Here is a 20222-nt window from a genome sequence, read left to right as displayed (position 1 = left end):
GTGCTTTTGTAAATACACTTTTGACATTTCACTTTATATATAAAATCACTTAGACCGACAAAACAGCATTGATTTCGTGCACGCCAGTATTTAAATATTTTGGTTGTATGTGCAGACCGCCGCTCTAAAACGCCATTTCAGTTCCTGCGACTCCTGCCCGGCATTGCATCGCAAAAGTAATGATAATTGTTGGGAAATTATTTTATGCAACTTTAGTGTGTAGGGACGCTCCCTTGTTTGGAAGGTACAAAGCACATTGCAACAAGGCCGAGCGGGCTCTTGCGAAGACAGCTTCCCGCACATTTCAGTCTGCGCTTGGTACCCAAATGGCTAAGCGCAGGGTAACTACACGCCCCACCATGCTTTGCTAACGAAACCCAATCTAGGGCACTTATTTTCTAGCGCTATGCATCATGGGAAGGGTAGTTTGAAAAGCCGCTCCCATCGGACCGCTTTCGGCCCCGCCCCCCGTTTCGACCGTATCTCTTTCGCCACTCTTTAATTGCCGGCGTTTATTGAGAACGGAAGTGAGATTTCAGCCACCGCCAACCCCCTAAGGAAACCGTGCGGGCCGCGTCATCATAAAATGGCGGCCTGAGGTGAATAAGATTTCGTGTCTGCATCCCTGCCCCTGCCCCTGCCAGGTGTGTTTGCCCAAGAATTCTGAAGGGAGGCATGACGGGGCGATTAGACGGGACCAATTTGGTTTAGCGGTGGGGAGGAGGAAAGAAGCACGAAGTGGAGTTGAGGGAAAGGATTGAGGAGGGCTACATTAAGAAGACGGCAACGAAGAGAAGGAGAAAGGGGAGGTGGGGCTGAGGCGAGTGAAGCGGCGTGTGTGACTGGATCGAGCCAATCGCTGTGGGGAATGTTTGTCAGGGTGTCAAATGCTGGGGGGAAAGAGGATCTCCTCAGCCTCAAGTAACTCCAGGAACAGATTTGAAGGACTGTCACGTGGATTAGGAATGGGTAGAAGGGTGATTTGCAGACGATCCCCAAGGCTTTCTGTCTAACAGTACTTTAACAAAAGCAGCAACAAAACCACTCCTTTCCTGCCCTAAATTGTACTGCTGCAAGGAAGAGAGCTTGTGGGGAGACCTGGAGTACTTTGCGTGTTCCTATGAGCCCATTTCATTATCTGGGTTATTTACATGTTCAAGGCTTGATTCAGAGGAAAGAGCAGCAACAACAACCTCTGGAAAGAGAAGGGGATCTTGGATTGCCCATCCTTTCATGGTTGACATAAGTCTGGTGGGGAATTTGTAGACCTCCAGATGCTAGACTGCAAGTCCCATGAGTCGTAGTCAGTGGTGAGTTGCAGTCCAGCAACATCTGGAGGGGCATGAGGTGCCCACATCTGCTATAAGTAATTGTGTGCATCTATTGTAGCAGATGTATTGCCTCTGCCAGCTGGGTTGCACATTTCTCAGGCAAGGACACTCACCTGTGAATGGCCTCAACATTCACAAGTAGTCATGGTGTGTGGCTGTAGCACCCTAGGATTTGTTATTGGTGTACATGTCTTGTTTTTTGGTTGTTAATTTGTGGCCAAATTTACATTTTACAAAAAAAAAATGAAGTTCTTCTATGTAGGAAGCACCCCTATGTTACTCATGTAAAAGTGCAATGCAAATACTACAGGTTGTGAGACTGTGTGTTTAGCCCCCACTTAACGTGCTATGAATAGAAAAGACAGGCAACCTGCAGATGTTATCTCTCAGTATATGAGGGGCTGGGAGGAGCTGTGTGACCCTGAAACTCCTTGTGCTCACATTGCTCTTTCAGGCAAATAACGCCTGCATAGGGCTAGCATACAACACACATGTTTGCATGCTGATAGTTTGCTACATTAATTGCTATTCTGGCTCAAACCTGTGGTTTTCGTCGTTTAATAATAGAGCTGCAGACAATAACCAGTCACAGGGAAACTCAGATGGAAGACATAATAGTGATATCCCTTTTGTTAGTCTCTTAACTTTTGGTTAGAGGACTACTGTTAGAAACCTGGGTATTATTGCCATAAGCTACCAGTAGCCATGGAGTTTACATTTCTTGTAAAATAATTTATACTATTTTTTGTCTCTGTCTTGCAGTATTGAAGTCTATTAGATAACTTGCTCTTCTTTTTCTTTTTCTTTTTGAGAAAGGCTTCTTCAGCTTTCTTTGTCTGGTGAGCTGTAGATGTTTTTTGACTACAACTTCCAGGATTCTTGACCATTGGTCTTGCTGCCTTGGGCTGATGGGAGTTAAAGTCCAAAACAACTGCAGCCCACCAGTCTGGGGCACGCTGAGCTGGTTATTGGGATGGTGCTTTTTGATGCCTAGAATAGTTTTTCCAGTCTATCTTTGAGCACTGTGCTTTGATTAGAGTATCTAATCAAATTCCATTTTCTCCTGTCCCCTTTTCCCAACTGTTTAGAAGATAACTCTTTGGATGGGGACCATGTTACTTTTATATTCTGTTCTAAGTCTGGCACATTGGTGCTAAATTTGTTCCTTTGCCTTTTCAGGCCAAATTGAAGAAGCTGCATCTTGCTACCCAAAATGCAGTGTTCCCATCACTGTGAGCACCTACTGGAGAAGCTAAACAAACAGCGAGAGGTGGGCTTCCTTTGCGACTGCACCATCATTATTGGTGAATTCCAGTTCAAAGCTCACCGAAATGTTCTGGCTTCCTTTAGCGAGTACTTTGGGGCTTTTTACAGGGATACTTCAGAGAGTAACGTATTTTTGGATCAGAATCAAGTGAAGGCCGATGGATTTCAGAAACTCCTGGAGTTCATATATACGGGAGAGTTAAACCTTGACAGGTAATATAAGAGAGCTGGAGATTTCTTTGCATAGTACACAAAAGAAATACTTTACATGTAATTTAACAGATGGATCCCTGCCTGAAGGCTCACAATCTTAAGTAAAGGGGAAAGTTCACTAGAAAATATGCATAGTAACATGAAGATTATTCTCATACGGTGATGTGATGTGCAGAATTAATGAAAATAGATGCAGAACCTCAGGCTTAGAGGCCAAATCCAGCCTGCCTGGAGTCCCAGTTCGGCCATTCAGGACTCCCCAGATAGTCAGACACACACCTCTCCTCTAACCCTATCTCCTTTCCCCACCCACAAATCATTTGGTGGCTTCCCAGGTTTGTGATTTCCCCCCCATTCTGAAAGATTAAAATGCCTTTCCAAAGGCTTAGTCACTGGCAGGAAGCGCTTCAAGCTAAAATATGCTGGTTTGTTTGGCCCCACTCCTTTTGTTTTTGGCCCCACCCACCATTTGAATGTAGCCCCTGACAGCTTCTCCAAAATGGAATTTGACCCTCAGGAAGAAAGAGATTTCAACACCCCTGCACTAAAACAACAAATAAAAGAAACACAAGCCACAATAAAAAAAAAAACCAGAAAAACTACCAGATGAAGTATTAAAGTCCAGCAAATGCCTGAATAAACAAACAGGTGGTAAAACATCAAAAAGATTGGTGCCTGTAGCACTGCAGAGGGGAGAGAATTACAAAGGTGGGGGGCCACCACAGAAAAGGTCCTCTCCCTGGTTGCCATCAGATGTATCGAAGCAGAGGAACAACCAGAAGGCGATGATCTGTAGATCTCAATGTTGTCATGTGATGGTTAGTGTAATCCATCTTTCAGGATTTCTTTCTACCAATTAATTGTTCATTTTATAGGCCAAATTTTATAATGTAACATAAAAAGAAGGCAAATACTTATATCCAGCTTTTATTTAACTATTTAATAGTTGCCCATGCTAAATTTCCCTTGCTTCCAGAAAGTTATAGCTGGCAGATTAGAAGGTGAACGAGAGCCAATTCCCAGTATTGTTTGAACTCTGGAACAGAAAGTATCTGAATTTCAATGGCAAGATAAATACATGATCAATGCTTTGTACCTGGTTTAAATGGCTGGGTTTCCATGCAGTAAACATGGAATTTATGACTGGGAAGGGGTGATTGGGAAACTGATGACCAGGAAAAGATAGGTTCCTACTTTAGTGGCACATAAACTTCACTACCAGTTAAGAACTGCTTTCCGAGATCCTTCTCAAGGTGTACCTGCCTTCTGAGCTTAGGTGGGTCGCTATTGGACTGAGGGTCTTTTTAACAGTTGTGCCCAAACTGCGCGACTGCTACCCTACCCATTTTAATATATATTTTAGGTATCATGCAAAGACTGCCCTGTTATGTGCCTATAACTGAAGTACTTTGGCCATTTTGGCCACATAATGAGAAGACAGGATACCCTGGAGAAGAGGCTGATGCTAGGGAAAGTGGAAGGCAAAAGGAAGAGGGGCCGACCAAGGGCAAGATGGATGGATGATATTCTGGAGGTGACAGACTTGACCTTGGGGAAGCTACGGGTGGCAACGGCCGACAGAAAGCTCTGGCGTGGGCTGGTCCATGAAGTCACGAAGAGTCGGAAACGACTGAACGAATAAACAACAAAGGGTTGTTAATATTTGTTACCCTTTTTACTGCTATTTGCTACAGTGCAATCCTATGCATGTGTACTGAGAAGGAAGTCCCCTTAAGCTCAATGGAGAAGTGTGCATAGGACTGCATCCCTAAGTACTCTTACTGGCTGTTTCCCCCCTCCCTTTCCTCTGTTGCTTCTATATTTTATTTAAACATTGCATTTTAATTTTGTATTGTAAGCTGACTTGATGCTATTGGTAGGGCGGAGTTGAAATTTAAAAGTAAACAAATAGGTAGATATTGCAGGGAAAGTAATAGCCGATTTTCTTCATCTGGTACATTCCCATTTTAACCTTTTCCCTTTGTAGTTGGAATGTTAAAGAAATTCATCAGGCTGCTGACTACCTCAAAGTGGAGGAGGTGGTTGCTAAATGTAAGATAAAGATGGAAGACTTTGCTTTTATTGCTAATCCCTCTTCGACGGAAATCTCTAGTATCACTGGGAATATTGCATTGAACCAACAGACTTGCCTCCTAACCCTTCGTGACTACAACAACCAGGAGAAATTAGATCTCCCCTCAGTGGACACAGTTCAATCCCTGGTCTTAACAGCAACCCCAGAAAAAAAATCCGTTCAAACCAAAAAGCGAAAGAAGGCCTTCAGCTCGCTAAAAAACCTGCCGGACAAACCTGCCCAATATCCAAGTGATGCCGTGGAGAACTGTGCAGTGGAGATGTTTCTAGATGCTAATAAACTAGCCACGGAGATAACGGAGCAAGCTGCCCAGGGTGGGGATAATGCTGAGCTGCAGCTGACGCCGGTGGTGGAGAGCGAAACCTTTGCTGCACAGGAGATCCTGGTCCAGTCTATGGCCCTGAAACCCAAACGGGGGAAAGCGCCACAGGGCTTTGCTTTGAAAGAGCACTGCTTATCCGACATCACCAGCGACAAGAACGCTTACCAGCTGGAAAGCTCTGGAGAGGAACTGGATCAGAAATACTCCAAGACCAAGCCAGTCTGTAACACCTGCGGGAAGGTGTTTTCCGAAGCCAGCAGTCTCAGGCGGCACATGAGGATCCACAAAGGAGTAAAACCGTACGTGTGCCAGCTCTGCGGGAAGGCCTTTACGCAGTGCAACCAGCTGAAAACGCATGTAAGAACTCACACAGGTAGGCTCTCTGCTTTGTGTTTGGAGTTGCCTCTTGGGGATCTGAGCAGGAAAGGCCCCCCATTCTCTCAGATAAGTTGCCCCCCACTCCCAGCATTGTGGATTGTACTTGGTGGTATTGATGGTGGTAGTATTGTGAGATAACTTTTGGGGGGCATTATGGATGTTTTGGGGAATTATGGGTGTTGTAGTCCAACACATCTGGAGGATGCTCTGAACTCTTTCTCACTAGCAATGTTTTGTTTTTATTTATTATTATAAAGTTTCAGGAGGGTTTTTTTCCCAGGCAGCGACATGAGGCAAGTTCTTCCCTCCAACCTAAGCTATATATACCAATAATTATTCAACCCATTGGAAGCCACTATTCATGCAGAAGGTCTTGGGGCGAACCCTTGGCATCTCCAGATAGGTTTGGAAGAGACTCCTGTCTAAAACCCTGGAGTCGCCGCCAGTCTGTGTGGACCAGCTCCCATAAACCCTGGTTGTTGGCCAAACTTGCTGGGTCTTATGGAAGTTATAGTATAGATGATATTCAGCTAGACAGACCAATGTTCTGACATGGTTTAAGGCAGCTTCCTAAGTTCCTAAATCTTACATGGATTGTTCGAATGTGCTCCATAAATCAAGTTTTCTTTTCCTCTAATACAGCCCTATATACTTGTGACCAAGCAGCAATGTGTTAGGGCACTTCTTTCTTGCTGCCTGGCGAGAACTACAAAAAAAGAAAAGAAAAAGTAGTATTAACCAGCCTCTGCCAGGCCTCAATACCTGGTTGGCGGGATCTATTCAGCTTGGTGGCACACAAGTTCTACAAGCCTGCTCTGGCATGATCATTTGGTTTTGGTTTTGCCACTATTTCAAAGAGAATATCATTTTATTTTTTCACAAGCTTTTAAAAATTGCTTGTTGTAGGAGCTGCATTGTGGAGTTCCTAATTCAGTACTTGTCTCATAATCACTTAAAAGAATAACGTGCTCAAGTTAAAGGAAGCCAGATTCCAGCTGGACCTTGTAGGTCCCTTCCAACTCTGCTATTCTATGATTCTATGATCACTGAAGGCATGTGCTTCTGAGCAGGTGTCTACAATTTGGGGCCTGGTCCAGCCGGGACCCATATGCTAACCAGATTCGAAGGTACCAAAATGACTCAAGTCCAGTTGTGTGAAAGAATGATACAACTTATGGGTGGAAAATGGATGCAGATAATAAAAAAGAAAACTTATATGACCCTTAACTCTTGGTTCACTCACCCTGGTTCCTAAAGAGGTGATGGGCGCTGTCCCACAAGGCTGGTTATCTGAGCAGGTGGCACACCTCCTCCATCTCAGGCGAGAACAGGAGCAGGCCAATCTGCTCAGGATTTTATAGAGCTAGAAAACTGTAAGAAGGTGTGTTCACATTGCCCCCCTCTTAACCAAGGCCTTTCTCTGGGAAGGAAAGAGTTTCTCATAGCATAGGAAGAACATCCTTATCAGCTACTGTGCAAAACATGTACTGTGAATTGTTAACTTCTGTTAATAGCAAAAAGTGTGGCCTTCACTATATGTGAATACAGCTATAAGAACCAACTTGAAAATCATACAAAATTGCCAACAGTTCTGGGTAAATTCTGCCTGCCATTCTTCTGAAACCAAACCTAATACAGCAAGTTTTTCTGAAAAATCTTCAGGAAGTAACAAATCCATCAACATGGGTAGTGATTTTGTTGTTGACTTAATGGGCCTGTTCAGACAACATGCTAAGCCAGGTTACGCTGCTAAATCTTTTACAGAAAATGGTTAAGTGAGCATGTTTAAACTGTGGTTATGTAGTCACCATGGTTAGGAATGGTTCACATGAAATGCTAAGCCATAATGTTTAGCTCAAAATGCTTAACCACTATGGCTTAGCATGTCATCTGAACAGGGTCATTGTTTGGGGAGAACTCAAGGTGCACTTTGGAAATTCAGATATGGATGTATTTATCTGAGCTGGTAAACAACTGCTCTAGGAAATTTAAAGGTACACCTCAGTAGCTGCCACAACTAAATTGACAGTTTCTCTGAGACACAGTGAGTAAACATGATGTCTGAACATGTTCAGAACTGCCAGTGTCCTAACTAATAAGCTGTAGGCAGAACCTACAGCTTAAGTCCTGAGCATTTACCAAGACTATTTTGTGTCAGGGTGTCTCTCAGCACTCTATGGGCTGTTAACATCTACATTACTTTGGATGGCTGGAGAATTTTCACCATCTTATCTGTCATTGGTAAGAGGTATGTTTAGCAATTGTTTGCTAAATGTTGAACTTGCCTGAAGGGCCACCCAGTGAGTTCATGGTGGGAGTGAGACTTGAAGCAGGGACTTCCTGATCCCTAGTTCAGCCTTTCAGCTGCTAAGACCTATTAGTTAATATTGTCAATATCAGCAAGTCTGGAATAGTTGCTAAGTGACTGGGGCAAATCCTTGGGAGAATTCAAGTCAGGCCTTTATTGTAACCTTACCCAGTCTGGTGTCTGCAGATGTGCTGGGCTGCAACTCCCAGTATTCCCAGCCAGGAATGCTGGGAGTTGCAGTTTACATCTGGAGGGCACCAGATTGGAGAAGCCTGCCCCACTGCCTTGAATTTAGATCACACTGTCTAAGGGGGCAATCCTATGCATGCTTAGACAATAAAAATTCCTGCAACAACTCCCAGCATCCCCTAGCCAACCATGCTGGGAGCTGTAGGACTTTTTTCCCTGTCTAACATGCATAGGCTTGTTCTGTAAGTTTTCTTTGATGTGACTTTCCTTGATTTCGCACCCACTGTCGGGTTTGTCGTCACAGTTCTCACCTGAAAAATTGTGTCCTTCCTGTGGCACCAGTGAAGTAAGTGGTGTAATTCTCTTCATAGGTGAAAAGCCCTACAAATGCAAACTCTGTGACAAAGGCTTTGCTCAGAAATGCCAGCTGGTTTTCCACAGCCGTATGCATCATGGGGAGGAGAAGCCGTACAAATGCGATGCCTGCAACCTACAGTTTGCCACTTCCAGCAATCTGAAGATTCATGCCAGGCAAGTAAAAGGGGCCAGAAACCTTTGAGTTCGGTTTGGTTTAGGAGGCTGTTGCATAGAGGACGTGACAGCTGCACTCACAGAATGTAATCTTCTTTCTTTTAGGAAGCACAGTGGAGAGAAGCCATATGTCTGTGATAGATGTGGGCAGCGATTTGCCCAGGCGAGCACACTAACGTATCACGTGCGGCGACACACGGGAGAAAAGCCCTACGTCTGTGACACCTGCGGGAAAGCTTTTGCAGTCTCGAGTTCGCTCATCACACACTCAAGAAAGCATACAGGTGATTCTTAAAACGGTAGAGCTTGGGAGAAATTAGAGGGTTGGTCCAGCCAAGAAGATGGAGGTAGCAGGGGTCATATGGCTTTCTTGATCAGTGGGCATGAAAGATTTAACTCAACTTCCAGTAGGTGAATAACCCTTTCATGACTGCTCTGTTACCTACTGGCAAGAACAACACTTCATAGTAAGTCCATCACATCCCTACCAGCCTGAATGTACCTGATTTTAATTTAAGGAAGGCTGGGCCTTGTTAGGCTGTGTGGGAATACCAGGTGTTGCAGAATTTTAAAGAATGGTGCTTATGCACCTTTAGTAGAGCTCAGTGGTAGTCCAGGCGCTTTGCATGTATGATATCTTAGGCAATGTCAGCTGATGGATCTTAGACAAAAGTTCAAGGATCCTGGAGAGCTGCTACCAGTCTAAGAAGAGCCTCCTGGGCTAGATGGACCAATAATCTGACTCAATATAAGACAATTCTTTATATATCCTAAAGCAGGGGTGGGCAACTGAGGGAGGTTTGGGGGCCATTACCGACCCCTGGAATCTCCCACCCCACCCCCACCCCGCCATCACTGCAGGCCTGACTGGGAGGTGGAGAGAATTTTTTTTAAAAAAATGAACTTGCCTATTTACCACTGAAATCTGACAGCAAACTGCTTAGTAACACTAAAAGGAACCAATTTTGTTTGTGTGCAAACTAAATTTGTCCATTTTCATGCTCTGTAGCAGATGCTAGAATGAACAAATTTAGCTTACTAACAAATTAAATGTGTCACTTTTAGCATTCCACAGCTGTTACAGAATATAATTTTATGAGTGTTTTTTGTTTTAATCCCCCTTTTTGGGGTGTAGTAGGATCCACATGTGGGCTGCATGTTGCCCAATCCTGTCCTAAAGGATTTGGGAAGCCAACATCAGAATATATACTTAGAAGACAATGTTGGAAGCATGTATTCTTTCTCTCTTCTGAAGGCTTCTAAAGGGGGAGACTTAGATGTGTCAGTGTACTTGTGAGAAAGCTTGTCAAGGAAGATTGTGTACTGAGCTAATAACTCCTTCTCTATAGGGGAGAAACCGTATATATGTGGTATTTGCGGCAAAAGCTTCATTTCTTCAGGAGAACTCAGCAAACACTTCCGCTCCCATACAGGTTAGTTTTCAGACCTGCATCTTCCTGTGTGTTACTTTATCCATGTGTAGTTTGCGGTTGTGTGCATACTCAAGTTTGCTTAATGCCAGGTAGGTACCTGGTGGGTATACTAATCATCCTATAGTGTTCACAATTGAAGAATGATCCCCCTTTTTTTCCATTGCCTGCATATGTATGAAGTCAAAATTCTGATCTGTGTACATAATTCTCTAGTCAAATAATTGTTCTGATGGTAGTTTTTCCAGATTTAACACGGAATGCAAAAGTGTGCTATTAATATCAAATAAATATTTTGAAAGACTTGAAGAGCCTTATGCCTCAGGACAAAAGCTACTTAGTTAACTTGCAATTTTCCAAATATGTAGGATGGCATTTAGTCATTTGGCTGTGGAAACCTACATGGGATTTGTGGTAATGTGGCTAGAGCACTTGTGTTTGGCTGTGGGAACTCCAAGTTCAAATCCCTGCTTAGCTGTGAAGTTCACTGGGGTGGAGGGTCTTAGTCTAGCCTAAAAGAGCGTAATGTAACAACCCTGGGATGTGGGGATAAGATAAAATGCCATTCTGTTATTGTGATGTGTGAACTCTCCTGTTTCTTGTTTACTGATATATATAATGGGGGGGATGTATTCACTGTTGTTCAGCAAAAAAGCTCTCAGAACACTCTCATAAACTACTTCAAAATACAGATAATTTTCACTTATCTTGCCTTTTGTGGTAGTCAAGGTAGTCTTAAATTCCCAGAGTCTACTGATTGTGCTTTGGGCGGCATGTGCATGTCTAAAATGATACAAATGACATAAATATTGCAGGACTGAGCACTGACAGAATTCCACCAGTAAACACTTTGTATGGATGTAGGATAGTGTAGCATAGTGATGGAGCAGGTGCTGGGTTCAAAGTTCACCTCAGCCATGGTCTTGCTAGGTGACTTTAGGCGAGCCTTTTGTTCTATCAACTATATCAATAGACATATGGATCCTCTACATTACATTGGTTTGTGTCTCCTTGCATTATTGCTATCATGGCAATTTGCTTGGTGATCTTTGACTATCTCCCTGACGAGGCTTGCCTGGCGCCAACATTGTTATCTTTTCGGCGCCAGGTCAAGACTTTTCTCTTCTCTTCTCCTAGGCATTTACCAATATGTGATGAGCCTGGGTCTGTTTTTTTAGGCTCATTTAGACTTTATACTGTTAGTTTTACCCTACCTAGTGCCTGTTTACCCTACCCTGTGCCTGTTTGCATTCTCTTCCCCTCATTATTTTATTATGATTTTATTAGAATGTAAGCCTATGCGGCAGGGTCTTGCTATTTACTGTTTTACTCTGTACAGCACCATGTACATTGATGGTGCTATATAAATAAATAAATAAATAAATAATAATAATAATAATAATAATAATAATAATAATAATAATAATATCCTGGGAAATGAGTGACCTATCAACGAGAAGGACATATTATTATGGCAATTGTCTAGTGGAGAGCATTTCCATAAAACTTATCAAAGAACAGAATTGAACCTTGTACCACTAGTTCTTTGGAGTGAGCTGCCATATGTACATACTTCCCCTGTGTTCTCTCAAGGCTTATTTCTTTCTGGTTGATGACTTAACCAGATCTTAATTTAGTTCCTAAGGCTGTGTTATCTTTTTCCTGTGGTCAGATTACTAAATTAAGGTTGTAATCCTAAACATGCTAATCCTAAACTCTCTAGCCTGGTTCACATGATCACAGAGTGCATGCTGGCTGCATGCCAGGAGGGATTTGCCTAATTACCCTTGGCAGCTTGTTGTGTCATGCAAACCCAGCCAGGATGGCTTGTTGCTGTGGGTAACAAGCCAGTCAGAACCCCTATGCTGTTATAGGGTTCTGTGTGGCTTGTTACCCAAAGCACCCTGGCCAGTTTCACAAACATGATAAACTGTGCTGCTGAGGGTAATTATGCAGTCTGTGACTGTATAATACACAGTCTGTGACTGTGCAAACCAAGTCTGAAGAATTTTCATGGAGCTGGTTGGGCTGCCATGGGAAAGAGGTTCACTTTTGTCAGTGGAGTTGATCCCGCATAAATTTGGATCCAACCTGTTTGCTAGAATGCAAACCCCACTGACCGCAGATGGACTTCCTTTGGAGTAAACATGCTTAGAATTGCTCTGCACGTCCATGATATCTAACTGGCAGTTTTCTTTTTTGTTTTTAAGGTGAAAGACCATTTACCTGTGACCTGTGTGGAAACTCCTACACAGATATAAAAAACCTAAAGAAACACAAAACAAAGGTTCATACAGGTAAGTGCTGGCTATTTTAAAAATAATATGCAGAACTCATAGGAGCAAAGATCAGAAGGCCATCTATTCAGCCTCCCTGTCGAAAGGCAAGGAGACACATTTACCTGTCTTATACAGCTCAACTTAAACCATATTAAAATGGTGGGTTCTTTGGGCTGTGTCTCAGCATGGTCCATTTTTTATCTAGTTCTGCATAAAACATGCTGCCAGTGGGAGAATTGTAGCCCGTTCCCAAGGTGATGTATCTAAAACTCATGGCTGATGCTTTCAAAATTGGAGGATAAACCACAGTTCACTGAAATGTAGTAGTATTGTAGTATAGTAGGGCTGGTCTATGAAGTCCCGAAGAGTCGGAAGCGACTGAACGAATAAACAACAACAACAACATTCCACCTTTCCTCCAAATAGCTCAAGGTGGTAAACATGGTTCTTCTCCCACTTTGTCCACTCAACAAACCTCTGAGGAACGTTAAGTTGAGAGTATAGTAACTGATCCAAGGTCACCCAGTGAGCTCCTTGGCTGAGGATTTGAACTCTAGCCCTAGTCAGACACTCTAACCACCATTCCTTGATCAAGATAAATGAATAATCCAAAATCATTTATTTTGCTAAATAATTAGGAAAGCCAGTTAGACAACCATTCGAGTTTGCAAAAAGAGGCGTTGCATTAAAGGTTTCCATATAGAATGGATGTCTGTTTCCTGCTAGGGGTCATGTTTGAAGAGGCAAGGCACAGCTCAAGTGCTTTTGTGGCTTTAGATAGTGGATATCTGAAATTGGCTACCCGGCTCTGGTTTCTTGATCCAAATGACAATGTTGGCTATAGGGTGATTGTTTTGATATCTCCTCCCCTGCCCCCACATATGATTATTTTTTGAAATTAGGGACATCAATAATCTAGTTGGTAAATTCTATGAAATTTTGCAGATAATCCTTATAGCCAAACTATGAATATCAATTTCCAGCTGTCAGATTTGCTTCAACTAGAAAGAAACTACTATGCAGGCCAAAAGACTAGTGATGGTGGAGAGAGTCTTCAATTCATCAATGAGGAAAAATCATATGTATCTTCTCTACTTGTTTAGTAGACTCTCTACTTTTGTTGTTAACTCGTAGAACTTTGGTTTTAAGAATGAAGACCTTCTTGTCTTCACAGATTCTGTGAACTCTCTGGATCCCATCACGCTTGATCATCCCTTCAATGATCAAGACTCCATTTCAAATGAGAAAAGCCCATTGCTGGAGTCGGTTGATGTGAAGCCTTCGGACATAGCATTACCTCTCCCCATTGGAACAGAGGATCACCAAGTGCTATTGCCTGTCACAGACAGCCAGTCTCCCCCATCAGACACGCTTCTGAGGTCGACCATCACTGGGTATTCAGAACCTCAGTTCATTTTCCTCCAGCAGTTGTACTGATATCCTGTGTGCGACGAAAACTTTGGCAGTGAGAGCCTCTTTGGTAAAGTGAACATAATCATGCAAGCGGTTACTGAGCTCAACTTTGTCTTGGTTTCAAGTAGGAACACTTGAGGATGCACCTACGTTGTGAAGTGCAGTTTTTTGTTCTTATATTTTGTTAATCTAGAACAAAAGATTGTAATTTTCTTTTCATTTAAAAAATCAAGATTGCATTTTCTAGGAGATACAATAATTCCTTAAAAAAAACACTTCAGCACAGCTGCCTTAAGTATACCCAGTCCATTAAATGCTATGGAGCTTCTTCAGTGTTCATGCAGAAGCTAATCCTGTGTAGTCAAGTTATTCAATCCATATGGCCCGGTGAAAATTGCTGAGTTGAGGGAAGAGGCCCTTCTTGCTGCCTTGTAACAGCAGTGTTCAGTGCTGCGGGTCCTCTGCACCCAAGTAACCCAAAGCATCTGCTGAGAAAAGTGAAGTTCTACAACTCAAGTAAATTGAGCCAATTCGTATGATTTCTCTTCATTTGCTTAATTAGGGTGACCCTGTGGAAAGGAGGACAGGGCTCCTGTATCTGTAACAGTTCTATAAGAAAGGGAATTTCAGCAGGTGTCATCTGTATGCATGCAGCACCTGGTGGAATTCCCTCTTCATTGCAAAAGTTAAAGCTGCAGGAGCCCTGCCCTCTTTTGTATCTGGTCACTCTAGCTGTATTAATTTCATCAGATGCTGCATGCATACAAGAGAAACCTGCTGAAATTCCCTTTTCTATACAACTGTTAAAGATACAGGAGCCCAGTCCTCCTTTCCATATGGTCACCCTAGCTTAATGAATTTATGTTGTGCTGCTGATGGGGAGGGGCAAGGAGTGCTACACATTAAAACTGTGTCTCAGTGCCTGGAAATCTTAATTCGTGATCACCCTGCCTTCAGAGTTTGCAGCAGGCATTGCCTAGAGGTTTTCAAACCTGCCATTAGGATTTTTTTCCTTAAAAACTATTTCCATTAAAAGAAATAAAAGCAGAGATTCGCTGGCAGCTGAATTCCATACCCAGCACCACATTCTTGGCTTCTGGCATTCCATCCTCAGCAGAACAGTGGCAAATGTACAGCCTCCAGAGTCAGCAGCTTTTTTATGTTGGGATTTGGATTCCTAGGGTTGGCAGATGTGCATGGTTGGGTTAGTTCTTGGGTAACTAGTTTTAGGAAAACGTTAATGGCAAAGGTGCAGAACTTCAGACCCTGGGGCCAAATCCAGCCTGCCTGTGGTCTCAGTCTGGTCCTCTGAAATTCTCCAGAAGGCCACACATGCTCCCTCACCTGAAACCACTGATCGTTTAGTGATTCCCTGGATTTTGTGCAGCATTTTCCCCCATTCTAAAAGGTTGGGATGCCTTCCTAAGGCTTAGTTACTGGCAGTAAGAGCTTTAAGCTACAGTATGTGGGTGCTTTTGACCCTGAACGTTTTGCATTCGGCTATGGCCACCACTGTACTTGTGGCCTCCTAGAGCTTCTCTTAAATCAATACTGGGCCTCGGGCTGAAAGAAGTTCTGCACCCCTGCCTTATGGAGACGGGATGTGTTTTAAAGCAGCTTCCAGCCTGCAGTTAGTGTTATAGGACATGTAAACAGCTGCATGTCTCATAATCACAGGGCAAATACCTTTTCCTCTTTGTATGGTCTCCTGGGTTACAGACACATGATTATCAGATGTTCCATCCTCATCTTGTTGTTCCTGGTTTCATATTTCCAGCCTTCTGACATGCCAGGCATGGAAAGTGGGAACAGTTTTGTTGCAGTTCCTGTAGGAATACCTCCTACAAAAACAAGCCTACAAAAGTTCCTATTCTGCTGATAGATTAGCAGTTCTGTGTCACCATGCTGGTTGCAAAGGAAAGGGCTCTTTTTCCTCTGCAACTAGATGGAAATCATACAGGCTGGTGGTGAAGGGACAGAGCAATCTGACCCTTCATTTTCGTCCTGCTCACTCACTGTGTGCTCACCTGCATTACATTGTGGATCGCCTAGGGCTACCAGGTGAATTGTCAGATACAAGGCTGATCTCCTCTGCTCTGTCCTTTCCACTGGAGTATGATGATACAAAAAGGAGATCAGGCACAAAGGGCCTACAGATTGTATTGTGTAACCATTTCTATGCCCCCAAGGGAACGTTGGAATTGCATTTCTTAAACAGCAGTTCCCCACCACTGCTACCTGGCAAAGTTTCAAAAATAACCTTGCTTTCCAGCGGAAACAGAATCAAGACTCCTTTAATGCCTTGAATCATCCTGACCATTATTCTTTTCTCTCTTTCATAAGAACCTAAGAAGTGCCCTGATGCTGGATCAGACCAAGGGTCCAGCTAGTCCAGCACTCTGTTCACACAGTGGCCAATCAGCCATCGGCCAGTGATGAACAAGCAAGATGTGGTGCAACAGCATCCTCCTGCCCATGTTCCCCAGTAAGCTAACTGCACACAGGCTTACTGCTCCAAATGCTGGAGATAGCACACAACCATCAGGGCTAGTAGCCATGGATAGCCTTCTCCTCCAGGAATTTATCCAACCCCCTTTTAAAGCCATCCAAATTGGTGGCCATCACTACATCCTGTGGTAGTGAGTTCCATAATTTAACTATGAGCTGTGTAAAGAAGTACTTCCTTTTATTTGTCCTGGACCTCCCACTTTCAGTAACACTTTATAGAAATACTAAATCTTTGATGTTGTCCCAAACTGACTTACCATTTTATTGCCCCTCACAAAACCTTTGGGGATGGGCGTGGTGGTGGGTGGGACGTTTCTACAGTTTATAAAACTAATTTGCTCAATCCAGCCAGTCCAGGATTCTGTCTCCAGCATTGGCTAGTAAGATGCCTTCAAGAAGCTCCACAGCAAGGCATGATTGGTTTAAGCTGTACTATTTCTCCTAAACTTTCAGAAACCGGGTGCCTTACTTCTAAATTGGGTGGTGCTGTTCGAGTCTATCATTATGATATTAATAAACCTACCCCGTCAGTTTCCGGCATTAAGTGTGCCTAACTAAGAAGGTCCTACCCTTAAAGATGACCTAAAATAATTTTAAATAAATAAAAATAATTAGATATGCAGTGTAGAAATAAACTGATTATGTTGATGGTGCCAGGTGTGGTTCAGTATAACCATAACCATCTCTACAAGGATGCTGAGAGGTTCAAGTTGAACACTGTGTGAACACTTCACACCTTTTTAATCTAAGAAATAAAAGATAAAATTATTTATCAGTACTAGTTATTATTAACTATAACACAGGCTTTGTTTGCTATTGTGTTTCAATTTAGGAAGAAATAACCAAGGTGGACTGAAGGGATGGAGAATTCCAGTTGAAGGGCACAATTTTTTTAAAAAAAGCTATCCAATACAACAAATGCAAATTAATTGTAGCATATGAAGAACACAGTTGGTGTTATGTAGCGAATTTTGGCACTGACAAAACTTGCAACATTCAGCTGGGAAGTACATCAAATTTAAAATCTGCTTTGGGCAGGATTATTGGTGCCTACTAAAATAGACTGGCATTGCTGCATGTAAACTCTGCAAAATTACAAGGATTGGATCCATATTTACACTGGATTAACTGTTCTAAAGAAACTGGATTTTCCTATCCCCTCTGAAAAGGCTACACAGTCAGGATACCCTGCTGAATGAGATGAGCTGTAGTGGTGGTGGGAGGGAGGGAGAACACCCCCCCCAAAAAAATCAGGTAGAGGAACCTTCCACAATGAGCCTTTCCTCTCATGGAATATCTCTTCCCTGCTGCTTACAGAAGGCAGATCCTGAATACAACCCCATATATTTCTTTAACTAGGAAGCCAAATCTGCATTCAGAATAAAATATATTTGTACACATTCACATAATATACAAGGAGCTGTCTTGCCCTATATCTGCTCAGTCGGTTCTTGTAGCCATGGGGCAAGCAATCTTCACTAGCCATGCTGCCTGTTAGACACTGCTTAGTGGAACTGGGAGGTTTTAGTACACAAAGCATGAACTTTGCTACTGGATTATGGGTTGTCCCATGTTTTGAGAATTTTTAAAATCACTTTTTGCCATAAAAGGGACAAAGGGAAATGAAAATAACAAGTTTGAAGGTGTCTCCAAGCTTTTCTCTACAATCATGAGCTAGAAACTACATTAAAAAGAAACAAGCAAAAAACTACTGCTTCTTTGGATGCTATATTCTAAGCCTGACTTGCTTGCCTAATAAACCTACAGATTCATAGAATACTCCTATCCTCTGATTATCTGCCCCGCCTTCAAGAAAAGCTGCAATGCGGGTCAGATTGACCCATATTGCAGCAGCCATTGTTGTCCTTTTTAGGCTTCCATCTAGAGACTTCAGCAAAGCAGCAAGTTTTACACCTGTTTCTGCTTTGAGAATCCACTCCTCATCTACCACATATAAGCAGCACTGTCCTGCTCCGTTATAATACATCCCATATTTGGCTATGGCTGGAGAGGAAAGAGATGGAAGTGGGTTACCTATATGAAGTTTGGTACCCACTTCTGTAGGGAGGTGCTCATGCGTGTCTGTGTGAGTTGTTGTTGCAGGAATCCTGTATGTGCTTCCCAAGGAGCTAGATATGAATGTCTTCTCTACCACACACCTGTTTTTCTACCAGCATTTTGCTCTTCTGATAGGGAAAACTCAAAAGCAGACTTCTTACAGTGCAATCGTCCTGAGTGCTGGTGATATGAAGTGTCTGTTAGCACAAACTGAATTATCTTTCAATCCTAAAAAAAGTTCATGAAGTTTAACTCCGGATGTACTTCTTTACAATATGCATCTTCTGGGGGAAACATACTGTTTAGTATGCTTTTAGTATACTATATTTAGTATTTCATAAGAATGTTTCCACGTTTTTGTGTGTCATTTTTTAAAAGTTGTTTCAGACTTCTAAAAACCCTGTTCTTAGATTTATATTAGACCCTACTTAGCTATTTAATATTTATAAAGATGTTTTACTTTATAGAACTCATTTGTATGTAAAGAGATTTCTAAGGAGACCATTGTTTGATTCCCCCTTTCCCATACACTACAGACCCTTGAGTGGAAATCTATTGCAGCAATAATTGAATAGCTTGTTTCCAAATGAAAGATTATACTGTCGTACACAGGTGTCTTGGGCTGTCAAGATATAATGTCCTCTTAAAGATACTTATTCAATAAATTATGACCTACACCAGTATTAAGATACTGGTAGGAAGTGTTTGATTTGCTGGGTTCTGTAGGGACAACGCAGAGGTATTTTACTTGCATCCATATGTACAGTAGCCTTCCCCAACCTGCTACTCTCCAGGTGTTGGACTATAATATCATTGCTACCCCAGGTAGCAATGATATTCAAGGATTATAGGAGTCGTAGTCCAACACATCAGGAGGGCACCAGTTGGGGAAGGCAGATGTGGAGTTTACTTCTCCAAGCCTTGTTTGGAATTGGAAAGAATATGCAGTTGAATTTCTGATACAAATAACCATCCATCCAATGGCTTTGATGCTTTGCCTTGATGAGGGAAGGGAATGCTCTTAAACCTTCTCTTTATCCATATTTTAAACCCTTACTTGGAATGTTACTACTAGGTTTGCCAGTATAACAATTACAAGATTGTAGGCATTCTGAGGAGTTGTTAGTTATCCTCTCTGATTTAAATTATTTCTGAAATATTTTCTCATGTACATACAAAACATTTTTTCTCGTTCATGCACATGTGTGTGTGTATAGCTTGCCTCCTTGCTTTTATACTTCCTTCTGTGGGTTGATGTACATACTTAGCTTGCAATATTTTAATGTTAGACTTGAATAAAACTTGTTTTATAATACTGCTTTGCTCCTTACATTGCTGCCTTAGATGTAAGTGACTAAAAGGGAGAAGCAATTTTGAAAAGCCGTGTCCCAGAATGACATTTGAGTGAGTCTCTAAGCAAAACCAGAATTATGGTTTGACAGGAGCAGATGTTTTTCACCAGGGAAGTAACACATTCTGTTATTGCTTTGATTGGAACAAGCTTCTTCTCAGTCCTATACTGAAGAACCCCTAGTTTGCTTTGAAATGTTTGGACTTGTTTACTGAAATTGAGCTGTTGAGGGACATTGGTTTACTGCACATTTGAAGGAAAAGAATCCTGCAATTTCATTGTGAGCAAAATGATGCAGGTTTTTTAAAAGTTGTACCACTCTTGCTAGGTTAGTTAAGCTGTTCTCAGTCCTAAAGAAAGAAGTGGAAGAGGGGAGAAGGACACTGCTAGTGCTCTGGTTTGCACACCTGAACATGCAGTAGCAAGAGTTGGGTGGTGTGGGTGAAGGTGCCATCACTGTTCTATCACCACAGCTAGAATGTTCATGGTTCTCCAAATACAACACTTTTCCATAGAAAGCGCACATATCCAAATGATAGTAAATCAAGGG

General features: G+C 42.5%; 1 protein-coding gene across 3 annotated transcripts; it reads left to right on the top strand.

The window, feature by feature from the left end:
- Positions 1-562: 562 nt before the first annotated feature.
- On the top strand, positions 563-19604 carry MYNN (myoneurin). Of its 3 annotated transcripts, XM_063131994.1 has the most exons (9): positions 594-644; positions 2511-2810; positions 4798-5600; positions 8474-8633; positions 8739-8917; positions 9983-10066; positions 12274-12360; positions 13517-13822; positions 17100-19604. In XM_063131994.1, the coding sequence occupies exons 2-8, from the start codon at positions 2545-2547 to the stop codon at positions 13777-13779; spliced, it is 1842 nt and encodes a 613-aa protein (XP_062988064.1). In that variant the 5' UTR covers positions 594-644; positions 2511-2544; the 3' UTR covers positions 13780-13822; positions 17100-19604. The 3 variants fall into 3 exon arrangements, with proteins under 3 accessions (XP_062988063.1, XP_062988064.1, XP_062988062.1); XM_063131993.1 differs by lacking the exon at positions 17100-19604 and having other exon boundaries at positions 563-599; positions 13517-14371; XM_063131992.1 differs by lacking the exon at positions 17100-19604 and having other exon boundaries at positions 13517-14371.
- The last annotated feature ends 618 nt before the right edge of the window (positions 19605-20222 follow it).

Source organism: Elgaria multicarinata, chromosome 8 (assembly GCF_023053635.1).
Source record: "Elgaria multicarinata webbii isolate HBS135686 ecotype San Diego chromosome 8, rElgMul1.1.pri, whole genome shotgun sequence".
NCBI classification, from domain to species: domain Eukaryota; kingdom Metazoa; phylum Chordata; class Lepidosauria; order Squamata; family Anguidae; genus Elgaria; species Elgaria multicarinata.
This window is presented reverse-complemented; position numbering and strand designations above follow the sequence as displayed.